This window comes from Symphodus melops (assembly GCF_947650265.1).
Source record: "Symphodus melops genome assembly, chromosome: 6".
Classification (NCBI taxonomy): domain Eukaryota; kingdom Metazoa; phylum Chordata; class Actinopteri; order Labriformes; family Labridae; genus Symphodus; species Symphodus melops.
The window spans coordinates 24,953,267-24,968,843 of NC_136696.1; the positions used below are offsets into that span (position 1 = coordinate 24,953,267).

At 41.1% G+C, this 15,577-nt stretch overlaps 1 protein-coding gene across 7 annotated transcripts in view; it reads right to left on the minus strand.

Annotated features, from left to right (window-relative positions):
- Nucleotides 1-15,577, minus strand: part of cftr (CF transmembrane conductance regulator) — a 38,288-nt gene that overhangs the window by 14,340 nt on the left and 8,371 nt on the right. For all 7 annotated transcript variants that reach the window (XR_013779237.1, XM_079345913.1, XM_079345911.1 and 4 more), the window contains 10 exons: nt 14,742-14,957; nt 14,039-14,128; nt 10,924-11,087; nt 10,566-10,691; nt 8,563-8,809; nt 8,350-8,442; nt 6,117-6,293; nt 5,492-5,683; nt 1,500-1,594; nt 842-928 (listed from right to left, as the gene is read on the minus strand). Coding sequence is in view for 6 of the 7 variants with exons in the window: in XM_079345913.1 (XP_079202039.1) it covers nt 842-928; nt 1,500-1,594; nt 5,492-5,683; nt 6,117-6,293; nt 8,350-8,442; nt 8,563-8,809; nt 10,566-10,691; nt 10,924-11,087; nt 14,039-14,128; nt 14,742-14,957 (1,487 nt within the window). In the remaining variant the exon portion in view is untranslated. The remainder of the gene's footprint in view (nt 1-841; nt 929-1,499; nt 1,595-5,491; nt 5,684-6,116; nt 6,294-8,349; nt 8,443-8,562; nt 8,810-10,565; nt 10,692-10,923; nt 11,088-14,038; nt 14,129-14,741; nt 14,958-15,577) is intronic.

The window sequence follows — 15,577 nt, forward strand, 5'->3', positions numbered from 1 at the left end:
CAACGAAATTTATTAAAAACAAGACTGAATGCTCGTGTTAAGGTTTCGCGCTTTATGCACAGAGGTTGTGGTCCTTGAAAGCGTACGGCCCGGGTTCCATTCTGACCCTTGGCCCCTTTTTGCCTGTCATTCTTCGTTCTCTCTATATCCAATGTCCTCTTTCATTGAAATGAAGGTATCAGACCAAAAAGAAAATATGTTTTCACGTATGCACACCTGAAAACTAACCTCGACCTTGCGTGTTTGCACTCATCCATGCAGCTCACTCATGTTTGTGCACGTGTGAAATCAAGCATCCCAGTGACTGTGAAAAATATCAATCATTCATATCCAAAGATTTAATTGCACGAATAAGTAAGTCAAATATAAAGCATATGATTTTAAATCTAACACCTGTTAAAACCTTTATATACAGCTCGTAGTACAAAGCAGTCTTAGCAGCAGATTGTCGCCCCAGTGTTTATAACTGATCCTTTGTTCATACATATAATTCTTATATTATCTTTGATACTTTGACATGGCATCTGTTGCACTGGATTGCTCTAACAGCATTTTGTTGTACTTGTACAAAGATATCTCATCTCATCTTATACTGGTCTACACAACCAAGGTTTCTAATTTTCCCCTCTGAAGAACTTCATCAAAAGGATAATTCCCTCTGTCTCAACTTAGACTCCTGTCCCTTGAGAAGGTTACAGAGGCATGACACAGCCGTTACTCACCACAGTCAACTCCACTGTGTCTGAGACAACAAGAGATAACCTTGACCGTGAACTTAAACGTTAGCTCTACGCCCCCCCCCACCTCCTCCACATGAAAGACTCTCTGTTTGAATACACACTTCTCAAAGATCTCTTTCTCCGTCACGATGTCCAGGTGAGTGAAAGGGGAATCCAGCAGGTAGAGGTCTGCGTCCTTATACACAGCCCTGAGGGAGTGAAAAACACAACGTGGGTCAGAGTAAGCTCAGAAAGTAGGAGAACAGAATCAGAGAATACACACCTGGAATTAGACAAAAAGAACAACAAGAAACAGAAAGAGAAAAAGAAAAAGAAAGAGTGGGAAACAAAAAGGTGTAAATGAGGAAGTCGAGTCCCAGCGGGCATAAATCAGTTCTGATGACTATTTACAGAGATGGCAGGAGGCAGAAAAATAATCCTTGGATGTGCATAATTGGTGACACTAAAGCAATAAATATTACAAGGGAAGGTGAGAGTGTCCGACTACACACAGTTTTAACAGCGTAATAAAGCTCAATTGACGCCGTAGAAAGCGCTTCTCAGAGGATGACACAACAACAGAAGTGGTAAATGGGTTGTAAGGACTTTAAGGAAGAAGAAAGGCCCGCTCACTTGCTCAACCAGAGGTCTTCTTCAGGTTTTCATTTTTGAACCTACCTGAATCCCCTGAGAAAGACTAACAATCACTGATCAGCAGAAGCCGTCCTGTGTTGACAGACACTAGGATAGGTTCGGATGAGAAGGTGGAAGAGGAAGTACCTGGCCAGGCCGAGGCGAGCCCTTTGACCGCCGCTAAGAGTCACCCCTCCTTCTATGAGGAACGTCTTGTCTTTCTCTGGCAGCAAGGCAAAGTCCTGGAAGGGCAAACAGGAAGTCAGTGGATGTGCTACACACCTGCGTGGTCTCCTTTCGTATAACAGCGAGAACAACTTTGTAACATCAAAGGTGAAAACAGGAAAAACAATGAGGACAGTCAAAGCATTGTGGTGAGAAATATATGAAATAGCTTCCGTTCCAGCGTTTGCTAGAAAGTCAGAGTAAAAATGATCCCCTCTTTTTTTCCTTTTCAGTTTTATTTCTTTCATTATTCTCTAAATGGTGACCGGGGGGATTCCATCTTACCACTTTTTGTAATCATCACCTGTTGAACTGCCTGTACTGTAAATGCTGGAAGTACGATTAAAACAGAGTGTAAGCTGCACTCTGTTTCAGTGTGCGAAATGTTTCTGTTACTAAAACTCAGTTAGCGGTTTGAAGATGTGCTGTAAGAACAAACTGTATCTGCTCATTGTGATAACTCTGGAATGAAAACACAGCAGTCATAATGGGCCACAAGAGTAAAGGGAAGAGGAAGAAGTTCAAGAAGTTTAGTGATTGTTTACAACTCCATCTGGGTTTTAATGCATAAACAATGATGTCTTCATTGAAACTGGACTACAACAACCTCTAAACCAGTGGTTCTCAACTGGTGGGTCGGGACCCAAAATTGGGTCATGGGGTAATTTTCAGTAGGTCTTGAAAAAAGACCTGGAAAAAGAAAGTAAAGATATTTTTAAAACCCTTTTTGTTTTGTTTAATCTCTTTGTTCTGGTGCATGTTCTGTACCATCTGAGGACCAAACTGCTCCACTTTACAAAAAATGGATCTCATTGGTTGAAAAATGTCCAACATTTGGACAGGAGTCGGTGGTAGGACCTGAGGCGAGACCAGTTAAGAACCACCGTGCTAAACGATACGGTTCAACATCACGGTCCATTTACACGTCACGAAGGCACAGACACACACGCGACTATTCAGTCATTTAGGTTCATATGTATAATTACTTGCTGTCAAAGTCCAAACAACACAAAGACCACAGATGGGACAGTCACATGAACGATGACACAGGTGAAGAGATACAGAGCCTTACACGATAATTGATCATGGAAACAGATGTCCACAATGAGGATGAAGTGACAGCACAGGTTTATCATCGTTTAAAACTTCCTACCTTTTTAACGCCAGCTTCCGCCGTCCTACCAGGAGCGCATAGGGAATCAAGTTAACATGTTGTTTAACAGCTTGTTAAAGAGGGCAGCATAGTAAAAAAAAAAGACATGTTGTGAGTCTCACTGTGAAAAAAAAAAAAAGCACCTGTCGGGCCGGCAGCTAGAGACTGGAAGAGGAAAAGATGAGTTTACAGAGGCAGGACCACCCAGAGCAGTCTGTCTGGTGCTCCAGGGGGGACACAATAGTGAGGAATTACAGTCTCAAGCCCACTAAAGCCCTCGTCTCCGTCTGGAGAAACCTACTCTGGTTGAGTCAGTGTTGCCTTGGGGATTTTTCCCCCCTGTGCGCACGTCGTCTCCATTTTATATCATCTATACAGCCTCGTTTGATAGTTAAGAACAAACACTGAGGATTAGTGTAAAAACATAAAACACTATACAAGCATATTATGAGATATATTACCTCCTCCATATTGCTTTTCTATATTCTTTCTTGTGTGTGTGTGTGTGTGTCTATTCAGCAGGAAACGTGCCGATAGAGAGACAGGCTGGGGGTGAGACAACACAACTTTTCAATATAGTTTGAAATGTAAGTTTCATTACTTTTTCAATCTCATGCTCAATATTACTTCTTAGAACATTTTTCATACCGGGTACAATTTCAAATATTTTTGGATAGTATGCAATAAAAAATGTATTACTTTGGCCATATTGTGGGGAAAATCTTTTTTTTTCAATATCCTGTGTAATATTATGTTTCTATACTGATTTACCCCATTTGTCTCACTGTGATTGTTACTCTACTTGTCACTTGTGATCGCAGTTACTCCTTATACACTTTTAAATGGATGACTCCAGTTGTTCTTTTCTTATGTTGTTACAATTCGAGAAAATCTTCTGCCACACGTTTTTAATCTTTTTTTTTTTTTTGGGGGGGGGGGGCTTTTTCTTCCTATAAGCAAGTGAAAGGTTGCCTATGAGTGTACGACATCTGAAAAGTGAGCTTTATAAAGCTTAGGAAGAATCATGTATTTCACACAAGAAAACAGAGAAGATATACAAATGTGTTTGATTGACAAAATGGTCCTTGTAAAAAAAGAAAGATGTAAGTAACTTTATACAGTATGTCGATCACTTATTGCATATTATAAGACATTTAAAAATGACCGCATTATTTAACATAGCTAATAGCCACGACTAAGGACTTCAAACACTGGAGCACTCTTTAAAGGTGAGCTCCACTTCCACAATCTGCCGATTTCAGAAGCGGTTTGACAACATTCCTGAGAAAAGTAAAATCCACACTCCATAAAAGCAGACAGGAACACATCCTGTCACTTCTTTCATATCCATACAAAACACAGCAGAGCTCACCGTGTGACATCGCTCCACTTGTTTTGTCACTCGAGTTTTGTTGAGGCTTCAGTCTAACACCTCTCCTCAAAGACAACATGGAAGCTGTGTTTTTTTTCCCCCTTTTTTCGCGGTTGGTTAGAGACATCAGTATCGCACGCCAGCTTTATTTGCTGTGACAACATGTTGTGTTTTTGTAAAAACCTGTGAGGGACTGAATCATTTCATGCAAACAGAGCAGAGATAGCCTAGCGGTTATGTTGCAAACTCAATGTGCAGAGGCTTTAGCTCTCACTACAGAATCTGTGCATTTGATTCCGACCTCGCACATCATCGCCTTTGCTGTATGTTATCCCGTCACTCTCTCTCCTCCAGTAAATGTAATGCTAATATTCTCCAAATGAATGTACATAAATGTGCAGGTTTATTTGGAGATTGTTATGCCTTAGAGACAGATTGGGAACAGCACATGAGAAAAAGAAACCACAGGTTAGATTTGAACACTGACCCCCTGCTTGGAGGACCACAGGGGACGAACACATCAACCTCTGGGGCTTTCCTCCCTTTTAACACATTCTGTTTTTGTAATAGCTGTTACACCTGATAGTAATACGTACCTCCTCAAAACTTGATAATCTACATGTGTACAGAGAAACTGGCCTAAATGACGATACACTTTGTGTGTGTTGTAACGTCTCTCACTGGGAACCAACAAGCTCACGTTCCCTCTCAGTGACATAACCCCGAGATTTCCATGGCAACAGAGGAGACATTATTCTGCTGAGGGGACATCACTCAGCACTGGAGCTAATGAGAGCACAAGTGTGTGTGCATGTATCAGTGGAAGAGGCGGAAAAATGTGCAAGCGTGTGTGTCCGTGTGTGTGTGTGTGTGTGTGTGTGTGTGTGTGTGTCCGTGTGTGTGTGAGAGAGACGAGATAATGGGTGGATTGGGTGAAACCTGAACCTTCTGGATGCCTCGTAGAGGCTCCAAAGAGACAACTCAGCAGAGCATCAGTTCAGTGACAGAGGACACAAATAATCAAACTGCAGAAAGCTTCATAGAAGGGTTCCGTTATGTCTAAGGGGGTCATCTGTGACATTTTCAAAGTGAAGCATACACACTTCACCTTGCGTGTATTTTCAGGCTGTGGATAGAAAAGATTCACAGCATCAAGTGTTGAAATATTCAGTGAAGATTCAAAACCATCACTGCAGCATGCTCAAATGTCAAACTGTGTGGGTTGACTGACTGCGCTGATTTACCCTCTTGAGAAGAGATTCTTAGTGAGCAGCTTTTGTTAATGAGGAAGTAGTAGTATGGATTATAGATGAAGTTTGCATGAGCAACAACGTTCAACCATAAGACCATACACAAACAGAAAGAAAGGGTTATAGAAAAAGGAGGCACCTCTTCCAGCTGGCAAGCCTTGATGACAGAGGTATAGCGGTATTCATCATAGGTCAGGCCAAAGAGGATGTTGTCTCTGATCGTCCCCGGCATGATCCAGGAAGTCTGCGGTGAGAAGGAGACGCGACCGCTGTGTCTGATTTTCCCCTCAGATGGTACCAACTCGCCCAGGATCATCATGAGCAAAGAACTCTGGTGGAAATGAAGGAAAACACATGTTAATCTTCTGGACTTCATTCTGAGGAATTCAAACGTTCCTCTCATATTGAGCAACTTACAATAAATCAGTACATGCGGTTCCAGTGATCTGCAAATTCACACAGTTCTTTAAACTCCCAGAATTTAAGAAAAAAAGGGGGTGGGCTCATTGCTCAATGTGTTCAAAGTAGACAAAAAGGGAGGAGACCAGACACTCTAATGATAACAAATGAACATGGTAGTCAGTTACACAAATCAAAGATAGACAGTAGAGGACAGGTAAAAGTGTGAAAAAGAGGAAGCCACACACATGGGGGGGAAAGCAGGCACTCAAAGAATATAGAAACAAACAAGGCTATCATTACAGCGGCTAAATCATCTCAAAAGCCAACGTGTTGTGACCACGACTGAAGTTCAGATGACCTACCTTCCCTGAGCCTGTGGATCCAGCCACTGCCAACATCTTGCCCTTCTCCAGGTACAGGCTGATGTTTTTGAGGACAGGTGTGACATAGAGGTTGGTAAAGAAGAGACCGGCGTCACCATTCAGGTGTCCGTTTTTCTTGTTCTCCTGCTTGATCTTCTCAAAGAGCTCGCCGATGCCCTGCAGGAGAGAAATGAGTACATGACATGTTCAAAGATACTGAAACATAATATTGTCAGGGTTTCTGGCATTTTCTTTTTGTTTCTTTTTCCTTACATAAACACTTTCCTAAATCAAAGAAAAATATTTTAATGGTAAAATTATCTTCACAAATTTGCGCTTTTAAATAATAAACTAACAGACTTTTTCTTCCTTGATGGACAGAATAGGTTAGGTTACATGACTGCCTGTTTCAGGGCTGAGTGAACATGTTCAACGCGCTGTACTTTCAGACCGGGCCAAACTACTGTGAGAAACCAGAGATTTCTCAAACACATGAGAAGCTCCCAAAGTCTCACAATGGCCTGATATCACCTCATCTGTCAGTGCCTCTGTAGAGATTAACGACTAACTGACACATCAGTGTTAGAAAAGGGGAACTCAGCTTGACTCGCCGGTTTAATCATTGACCCCCCCGTCACATTTTATGGGTCACTGTTCCTCTAATGCCGGGACTCGGCCGTGGTCTGTGTAGGTTTGTCTCTGTAATTCTTATTCTAATGAGGTGACGAAGATGCTGTCAGCTGTAAAGAAAGGCAACACCCCTCCCATTCATTAGAGAATGGCACATTCCAGGAAGAGGAGAAGGCAAGAGGGGAATCTAGGAATTAGGTGATGAACACAAGTCTGATTCCAAAGGACGACTCAGAGTGTTCCCGGCAAAGGCAAAGTTTGGTGACGACAATCAGAACAATTTAATGTGTAAAGTGATAGAAAAAAAACAACAAAAAAAAACAGTCAGACACTGTTCCCACTGTATCGGTTGGTCAATGAATCCTGAAGTTTACATATAGATAATATTTTAATAGCCACTTCATGTGAGGCTGAAAAATAGGCAATTATAGGGCGCTGGTGGGACAATGGTTAGTGTGCACGCCCCATGTACGCATTATACAGTCCTCTAAGCGGACGGCCTGGGTTTATTATTATTATGCTTTCCCGCATGTTGCTCTTCACTCTCTCTCTGTCCCTGATCTCTGACTCTATCCACTGTTCTGTTCCTCTAATAAAAGCGTGAAGCTCTGAAAACTAAATCCGGGAAAAAAAGGATATTTATTATCATCTACTAAAACAGTGATTACGAACATGTAAAGGCCAATAATTTGACTCCTTTTAGTTTTCGTCTATGGTGGAGTTTTGGAGCTTTTATTTTGAAGGCTTCCTTTAACCGAAAGTGCGGTACAACGGTAGTTTTTGGCAACTAAGAAGAGTAAAAAGACATTGATAGAGAGTAAGGAGTTAAAGAGTTCAGAAACATTGAAGAAAACAGCGTTTTGGCATCAGTCAATTGGGGAACAAGGTTGGTACAATTACATAAAAAATATTTCAGTTATGTAAATGTTTATTGCAAATGTATGAAATACTATAAAGTTAAGGAAGGAAATTAATGAGCTGCTCAGTGAAAACACATTTGTAATTATTGTTTGCTTTTTGCTCAGCTCTTTTGTTGATGAATTGGACATTAAAGGCATTTATCGCCAGTTCTGGCCTTCTTTATATTGATTGGATGCTACAGAACATAATCTATTTACAATCCTTACTTGAATCGTTGAAGTAATTTAAGAGACTGTATGATGAAGTTACCCAATTGTCCTTGACTGTGCTTTGAAAAGAGCCCACATCTTCTTTATGGTCAATACTCATAAATGTCACAGCCCTATTCTGCCTCTCAGTACTTTTCCATTCACACTGCCTTCCGTCTGTCATGTGGGGCTGCCTTAAAAAAACCTTCTCTCTCACCAAAGATCAGCAACCACTGTAATCTTGTGTTGTATTTGTGTTTCACTCCTCGCCCTCTATTTGTCATGTCTGTACTCTGAACACTGAGGGTAGGTTTAGGAGATGTTCGGTCTTGTGTCTTTCTGCAGGAAAACTATGCTGCAAAGAGTATGCCCTTTAATAAATTCAATTTAACAAAAAAACATTGAAGCTTTTAATTAACAGGCTGCTTGTTAAACACTCATTTTAAAAAGGGGACACCATGCTGCATCACGTCTCATATTCAGTCTTGACACACCTCGTCCCAGGAAGCAGACACATTGACCAGCTCCACCTCAGTTGTGGTCAGGTTGTACTCGAGCATTCTGTATTCCTCCTTCATCAAGAATTCCTGGAGAACCAAACACAAGAGTGCTACGGACTTATATGTTCTTCTCAGTTCTGTTTAAAGCAGTTGAAAGGTTGAATCAAATTCTTCCTTAATAAGATATATATATCGTTTTAAACCTACCTCGATCTTCTTGACCAGGGCCAACGTGTCGTACCACATCTGAATGGATCCTGGCAGCTGGCGGGTCAGCGTCATTCGCAGCACCATGCAATAGGAAGCTGTGGTGAAGATGCGCCGCAGGATGATGCCCTTACTGAGCGCATGCGGCACAATGGCAGACACGATGACCAAGATGGCGGAGAAGAAGTATGCAGCACTGTAGAAGTAACGCAGAGAACCGATCTTCCTCGTCAGCGTCATCTCGTCCCTTTCAGAGTAGGGGGGTGGGGGTGGGGGGGTCATAAAATAAAAGCAGGGTTAGTCATTTTTCCAGATACAGGAGAAAAAGGAACAAAGAGAATCCGTCATATCTATCAGCTGTAAGCCTGTAAAAACTTCAACCAATGTCGGCCACCAGGAACCAATCTGATGAACCAATCACACCTCCCTGTCTCCCTGCTCGTTACCCTTTGCATGCCCTAAACCACAATCAAAGCTCAAAGCAAAGAGTTTATACTTTGAGTTTACCGATGAATGAGACATGAGAGGACGTAGTTTCTGCACAATGCAAGCGATGAGGTGAGGTCCGCTTCTGGAGCAACGCCGCACGTGCATGAAAGCAAGGGGTGTGGCTTTTGAGGGAGCACAGAGGGGAGGGTGTGAGTGTAGAAGGAGCACTGAGGGAATGCTACTTTCAAAATCAAGCTAGTTTTAATATGACCTCTTTAATGGATAGGCATAATGCTGCTGTAGTACAATATACTGTAGCTCTCAATAGCTTTCATTTGTTTGATATCTTTCAAAAGCAACTTGTAGCTCTACCAGAAATTAGTTTGGATTAGTTCGTTTTTTATTGACACGTTTGCATGTTTTGGTAATATTGTTTTGTGTTATTAGAAAAGAGCTGACATTCACATCACATCATTGTTATCAGCGATATCACACAGACGTGATGCCTAAATACTGAGGATTATCAAAAAGGTGTTTATGTTAACAGAATGTCAGGTTTTCACGCTGCTATTCTCAGGTAAATGTGAAGTTCTGGTGGCTCGGTGTTACCTCTGACGGTTCTTTACATCTGTTTACGCCATGACACCAGAAGCTCCTCCTTTATGTTTGATGTGGTCCTGATTCTGCTGTTATGAAAGCCCCCACAGTGGGGGTTCTGCTGGGTAAACAAATGTTTTAACATCTCCCGCCCATTTTTGGCACCGGGTTGATTCCAATTTTAGCGTACACGTCTACGTTTTTTGTGATTTTGTGATGTTGGTTCAGGCTTTATTTCCTGTCAGGTCACATTTAACTACTATACTCAACAAACTGTGCATAAAGATCAGGTGAGGAAATCAAACAATCTCAATCAGACATGGATCACATGAAGGTAAAGAACTCTGAAAAACTTCTCAGTGTATATCAAAGGTTGTTTGTTGGTCTTTGTGCTCCTCTTCTGTCCGCCCCATGACTGGTAAAAAGCTTTAATGCCAACTGGTCATTAAGAGCTGCACATCATTGGAGGCGAAGGAGGGAGCTCAGTTTTTAAAGGGAGCTGCGGAAGCTGGAACTCTTCTTCATCTCCAAAGAGGAAGACAGACACCTTGGGTTTAGCTTTTATTGTGAGAACCAGTCCTGGTTATGTTGTAAGGGAGAGTAGAGAGAATCTTTTCTCCTGTTTTCTGTTCTCGAGACGCAAGTTGTATTTCCCCTCTTTGCTTTATTTGAAGTGAGGCAGCTTGATTTATTTTGTCAATAGTCTCAATAAATAACTTATTGTGGACTGCAAATTTGTTTATTTGGCAAGGGCTGTTTCTGAAACAAACACGAGTAAACCTTGGTAACTTGGGAATTAAAAGATAGAAATGGAGACCCTCTGTGAGAACTCTGTCTAATGGAGTCTTATTAGATATTAATATTCACTGTTTAATGTTTGTGCATAGAAAGCACGGTTTACTGGACAAACCTTGCTTATAAAGCTGCTTCTCAAGTTTTGCTTATATAAAACAGAGATTGTGCTTTGGGTGTCTTACTGTCTGATGTTTTTGATGATTGTTTCCATCACCTCCTCCCAGCCATACGCCTTCACAGAGTGGATGTTCTCCACTATCTCTGAGGTAAGAGCCAGGCGGCGGTTGATCATCCCTCCTCTCTTCACCCTTTGAACAGAGTAAAGCTTCACATTACAAACTAACAGCAGCATCAGAGAAGCATAAAGGGAGATTTTTGCATATAATGTGTTCGTTTATTATCCACATGAAAGAGCCTTCTATTACATAAGACCTTCAGAGAGCAGAGAAATCACGGGCTAAGAGACCACAAGAGTTGTATGAAGTTGTAATTTGAGCTCCTGCCATTCAGGAGGTTTTATCATAATGCAGGTTTACTCACCGGTGAGGTCCCATCTTCTGGGAGAGCCATGCCTGAATGATGCCAAGCAGAGTCAGAGCCGCAAGTGCGCAGAAGCCGTTCACCTCGATCAGCTCCCAGATTAGCCCCACACACAGTATGACCTGCAGAGGGGTGATCCATACAAAATGGGCCAGACCCAAGCTCTGGAAGAAACGTACAAGGCACACAGTGATGAAACGGCTATACACAAGATTATGTCGTCAAAGGTCTCGATAACTGATGCTCTTAGAGATCCTGGTTTATTCTTCAAGACAAAAACGAAAAGGGAGGCGTAGGTAGCGCAGTGGCAGCGCACGCGTCACCATATATCGAGGCTGCAGTCCTCGCAAGGGCCACAAGCAAGAGAAAGCAGAGGTGGCAGAGCGGTGTCAAGAGGAAGTGAAGAGAGAGGGTGGAAAAATGGACAAGAAAAAGGTGAATAAAAAAAAAGGTAGTTTTTTGAATCAGCGAGAAAAAAAGAAGACAGGAACATATCAAATAAACAAACTTTATTTTCTCAATAATCCACTTTGATCCATCGATGTACTGATGAAACTCTGAGTTCTCACTTCAATAAGCTCCCTTTCATCCCCTGTCATACACGGTGTTAAAGTCAAGGTCAAACACACACACACACACACACACACACACACACACACACACACACACACACACACACACACACACACACACACACACACACACACACACACACACACACAACCAGGCCAGGTGATCTTTACAGGTTATCATAAAAAGAGAATGGTACACGAGCCTGGCCAAATCTGAGCCAGGTGATAATTGTCTCAATACAGGTTACAGAGTGTTTCCACATTCAACGCCACAGTGACACCCGGGGCAAAACTGAGTTCAGTTTACACACACACACACACACACACACACACACACACACACACACAAACACGTGCATGCATAAACACACACACACTATCTTTGCTATCAGGCCCTTTTGGTTGTTTTAAAAGCTGATATCCACAGTGACTAAAAGCGTATCTAAAGTACAACATGTGTTTGTTTTTAAATGTGTGTGTATTGTTCCTGATCTTTTGTCCTCTAATTGTCCCTCAGTATAAAGATCACATAGCTCTGTGTTGGGTAATAAAACAGATTCATTGAAGTGAATGAGGGTGTGAATGGTAAATCCTCCTTTCCTTCATCCTCCCTGTGCTTCACTTGAATGGAAAACTACAGAGCTCTTCCTTGGTCTTACAGAAAGACTCTTTTTGCACCCTAATACGCAAGTGTGAACAATATCTCTTTTTCTGAAGGTTTTATTTCTGCATTGGTCGAAGCCCTGAATGTGCACTTACTTCAGATTTTTAAATGTCACTCGTTTTAGAATAAAATATGTTCATCTCATGAAAGATTTGGACAAATGCTGAAATATTACTGTGCTGGGAAAACAAGCAGAAAACAGTAAAATAATGATAATGAAAAGGTTTACAAAATCCTGGTTTTACATCCAGTCCTGGTCAAAATCTTAAGACCAGAAATTGCAAGAATTTGCATTTTGCAATGTTGGATCTTCAGACGTTCCAAGTAGAGATTCAAAATGCAAAAAGAAGAAATTTGAGTAAGAAACAAAACGTTTTGAGCAGGCAATTTATTGAAAACAACAGTTTAACTGGAATAGGCTGTTCATCAGCTGATCCAAAGTTTAAGACCATAGCCTTTAAAAAGCCAAATCTGTGCAAAATCTTTTATTCTAATCCATTTTCTGTTTAGTGATGAGCTTTTCAACACAACAATGCTGCAGTTCACAACGTTGCCTGACAGAGGACTTCTCTCCAGGAGAATAACATCACTCTTTTGGACCCTCCTGCGTGTTTCCCTGATCTAAATCCGATTGGGAACATTTGGGGATGGATAGCGAGGGAAGTTTACAAAAATCAGTTCCAGACAGTGGATGCCCTCTGTGAAGCCATCTTCACCACTCGGAGCAACGTCCCCACTAGCCTTCTAGAAACACTCCAATTAAGCATGCCAAAATGAATTTTTGAAGTGATCCACAATAATGGTGGAGCTACTCATTATTAGTAATTTTTTTAATTTTTCTGTTTTCATAGTTTTTTGTGCTATGGTCTTAAACTTTTGATCAGCTGATGAACAGCCTATTTCAGTTAAATTGTTCTTTTCAATAAATTGCCTCTTCAAAACGTTTGGTTTCTTGCTCCCATTTCTTCTTTTTGCATTTCAAATCTCTACTTGGAACGTCTAAAGATCCAACATTGCAAAATGCAAATTCTTGCAATTTTGTAACTGGTCTTAAGATTTTGATCGGGACTGTATACTATGCACCTCTACAGTGTTTGAACTATCTGCATGTATAAAGATGTTGAAATGTTGAGGTTATTCTCTCTATTCGGTGTCACTGTTTTGGAGATAACATTACACGTCATCCCCGTGCAGGAGACCATTTGAACATGGTCAAACATGGAAATGAGATTTTGCAAGCTTGTCAAGTCTTCAACAGCTGGTTTTACAATTAAGGCAAACTTTAACCAATCAGCTTGCAGCAAAGTCAGTTTCAAAAGTTAGATACTAACTGTCAATATGTCGCAAAAAAAATCTACAAATGATTGATTGATTTTCATTCAATTTGAATTGAAATGGTTGAACTTGAACCTGATATCTTTTTAAAGATCTATTTCTGGACTTTATATGCCTCCATTAGAGCGACAGGACAGTGGATAGAGTCATTAGTCAGGGAAAGAGAGAGACATGACAGGCAGGAAAGGAGCCACAGTTCGGGACTCCAACCCAGGCTGCCCGCCCCGAGGACTGTAGCCTCTGTACGTGGGGAACAAACCACTTTTCCACCAGCATCCCCTCACAACCAGAATTGATTATTTTTGTGATCCCAAACTGATGAATGATCAAACATAGAACATAGCAACTAGATAAAGTATTCAAAAATAATTTGGAGACAAAAAATCAATTGTAACAAAAATCAAGTTTTTGTATGTATGCTGGGTAATCTCCACGTGTATTTGGAGCAGATATGACAGTTTAAAGGTTTTGCGCATAGTCAAGGTGGGAGGAATCACCTGCTCTGATTTGTATGTTTGGTTATGAAACCTGATGTTTTCCTCACCTCGTCCAGCTTGTTGAGGTGGGCAGACATCAGACTGACCAGCTGACCGGTGCTGATTTTATCCAGGACTCTGCTTGACAGCTTCAGGGTCTGAAAAAAGGTCAAAGTTCAGAGGTCAGCTGAAGCACAAAGGAAGAAAATGAATTGACTGAGAGGAAGCTCGCAAAGCGTGGCCACACTTTGACACAGTGCTGCCACACCTCTTTCAAGTGTCTCACCACTGCTGGACTTACACATGTAAGACACTTTCCAGGAATGTTTGTCTATGCGTACAGAACCAAACGAGATGAAAACGACTACATCTTAAAAACAATGACACAGAGAATAAGCTCACATATACTCACAGAAAGCTGCCAAACAATCTTATCAGCTTGGTTGTTTTTGTTCTAAAAACTGTCTGTTATAGCAGACAGTGTGAGTGTGACTCTTTGAATCATGTGTAATCACAGAAAAAGAGAGAACATTTTTTCTTGCAACAAGGTCTCAGAATGAGAGGTAAATGTTGTGAATGATTGCTCTCATTATCTTGCAGTTAAAATCAAACAGACATTTATATTAAATTCTTACCTAAGAACAATCAATTAAAAGCCTGTTTTTAAATCTTACTAAAGGAAAAAAAAGCTGGAAAAGTTCCTCAAAACGAGGAAAGCTGTTAAGTTGTTTTACATTTATGTAAAAAAAAACAACTTTTAGTGTCCCTGACCTTTTTGTATATGAGACTGAAGAGGGCAATGCGGATCTGCATGCCCAGGTGATGAAGGCCGAAGATGGCAGGTTGCAGCAGGAGGAAGCGGGCGGTGAAGAGGAGACAGAGGCCAAGCGCCAGGAAGTATCCCTGACTTCGCTCCGGAGCATGGAATGGGTCAAAGGAGGCGATGATGCGACCGAGAAGCTGAGGCTGCACTGCCTTTGAAGCCTCCTACATACAGACAAGAGAACACTTTAAATGTAACTTTAAAGGTAAAGGGTAAAGGTACATTCATTCATTTATTGGTCACTTTTTAGAAACTTGCATCTACATCTTCAACCTGTTCTGTAGTACGTACATAAATCATGATATTCTGTAAACCATGAAAACATTTTTTAGTAGAAAACAAGACAAGCACAACAATATTTTTACAAGAGATGCATCGATTGGAAAAAAAAAAAACGGCCCGATGCCGTTACTTAAGTTCGAAATAAGCCAATAGCTGATAGCGATTAGTTTGGGTGTAAGACTCCCACAGTGACGTCACTTTCTCTCATGTCTGACAATGAAAACAAGTCAGTTTGTTCAACACGTGACTTCATCTGCAAAATAAAAATCCTCCTCTGAATCAGCAGGTAGGTGTACTAGATGTCAGCATTACCTTGATTTAGCAAAAGCTACTGACATTGGTTCATGTAACATTAGCATTTAGCTACGTGAGATTCTGCTTAATATTAAAAAAAATAAATAAATAAATGAAAAGTAGGGTGCAAGACTTCGGCACCACTTCTATTTAAGTTAACTGACTATAAACCATGATGATAATAGATTGAACTTATATATATATATAT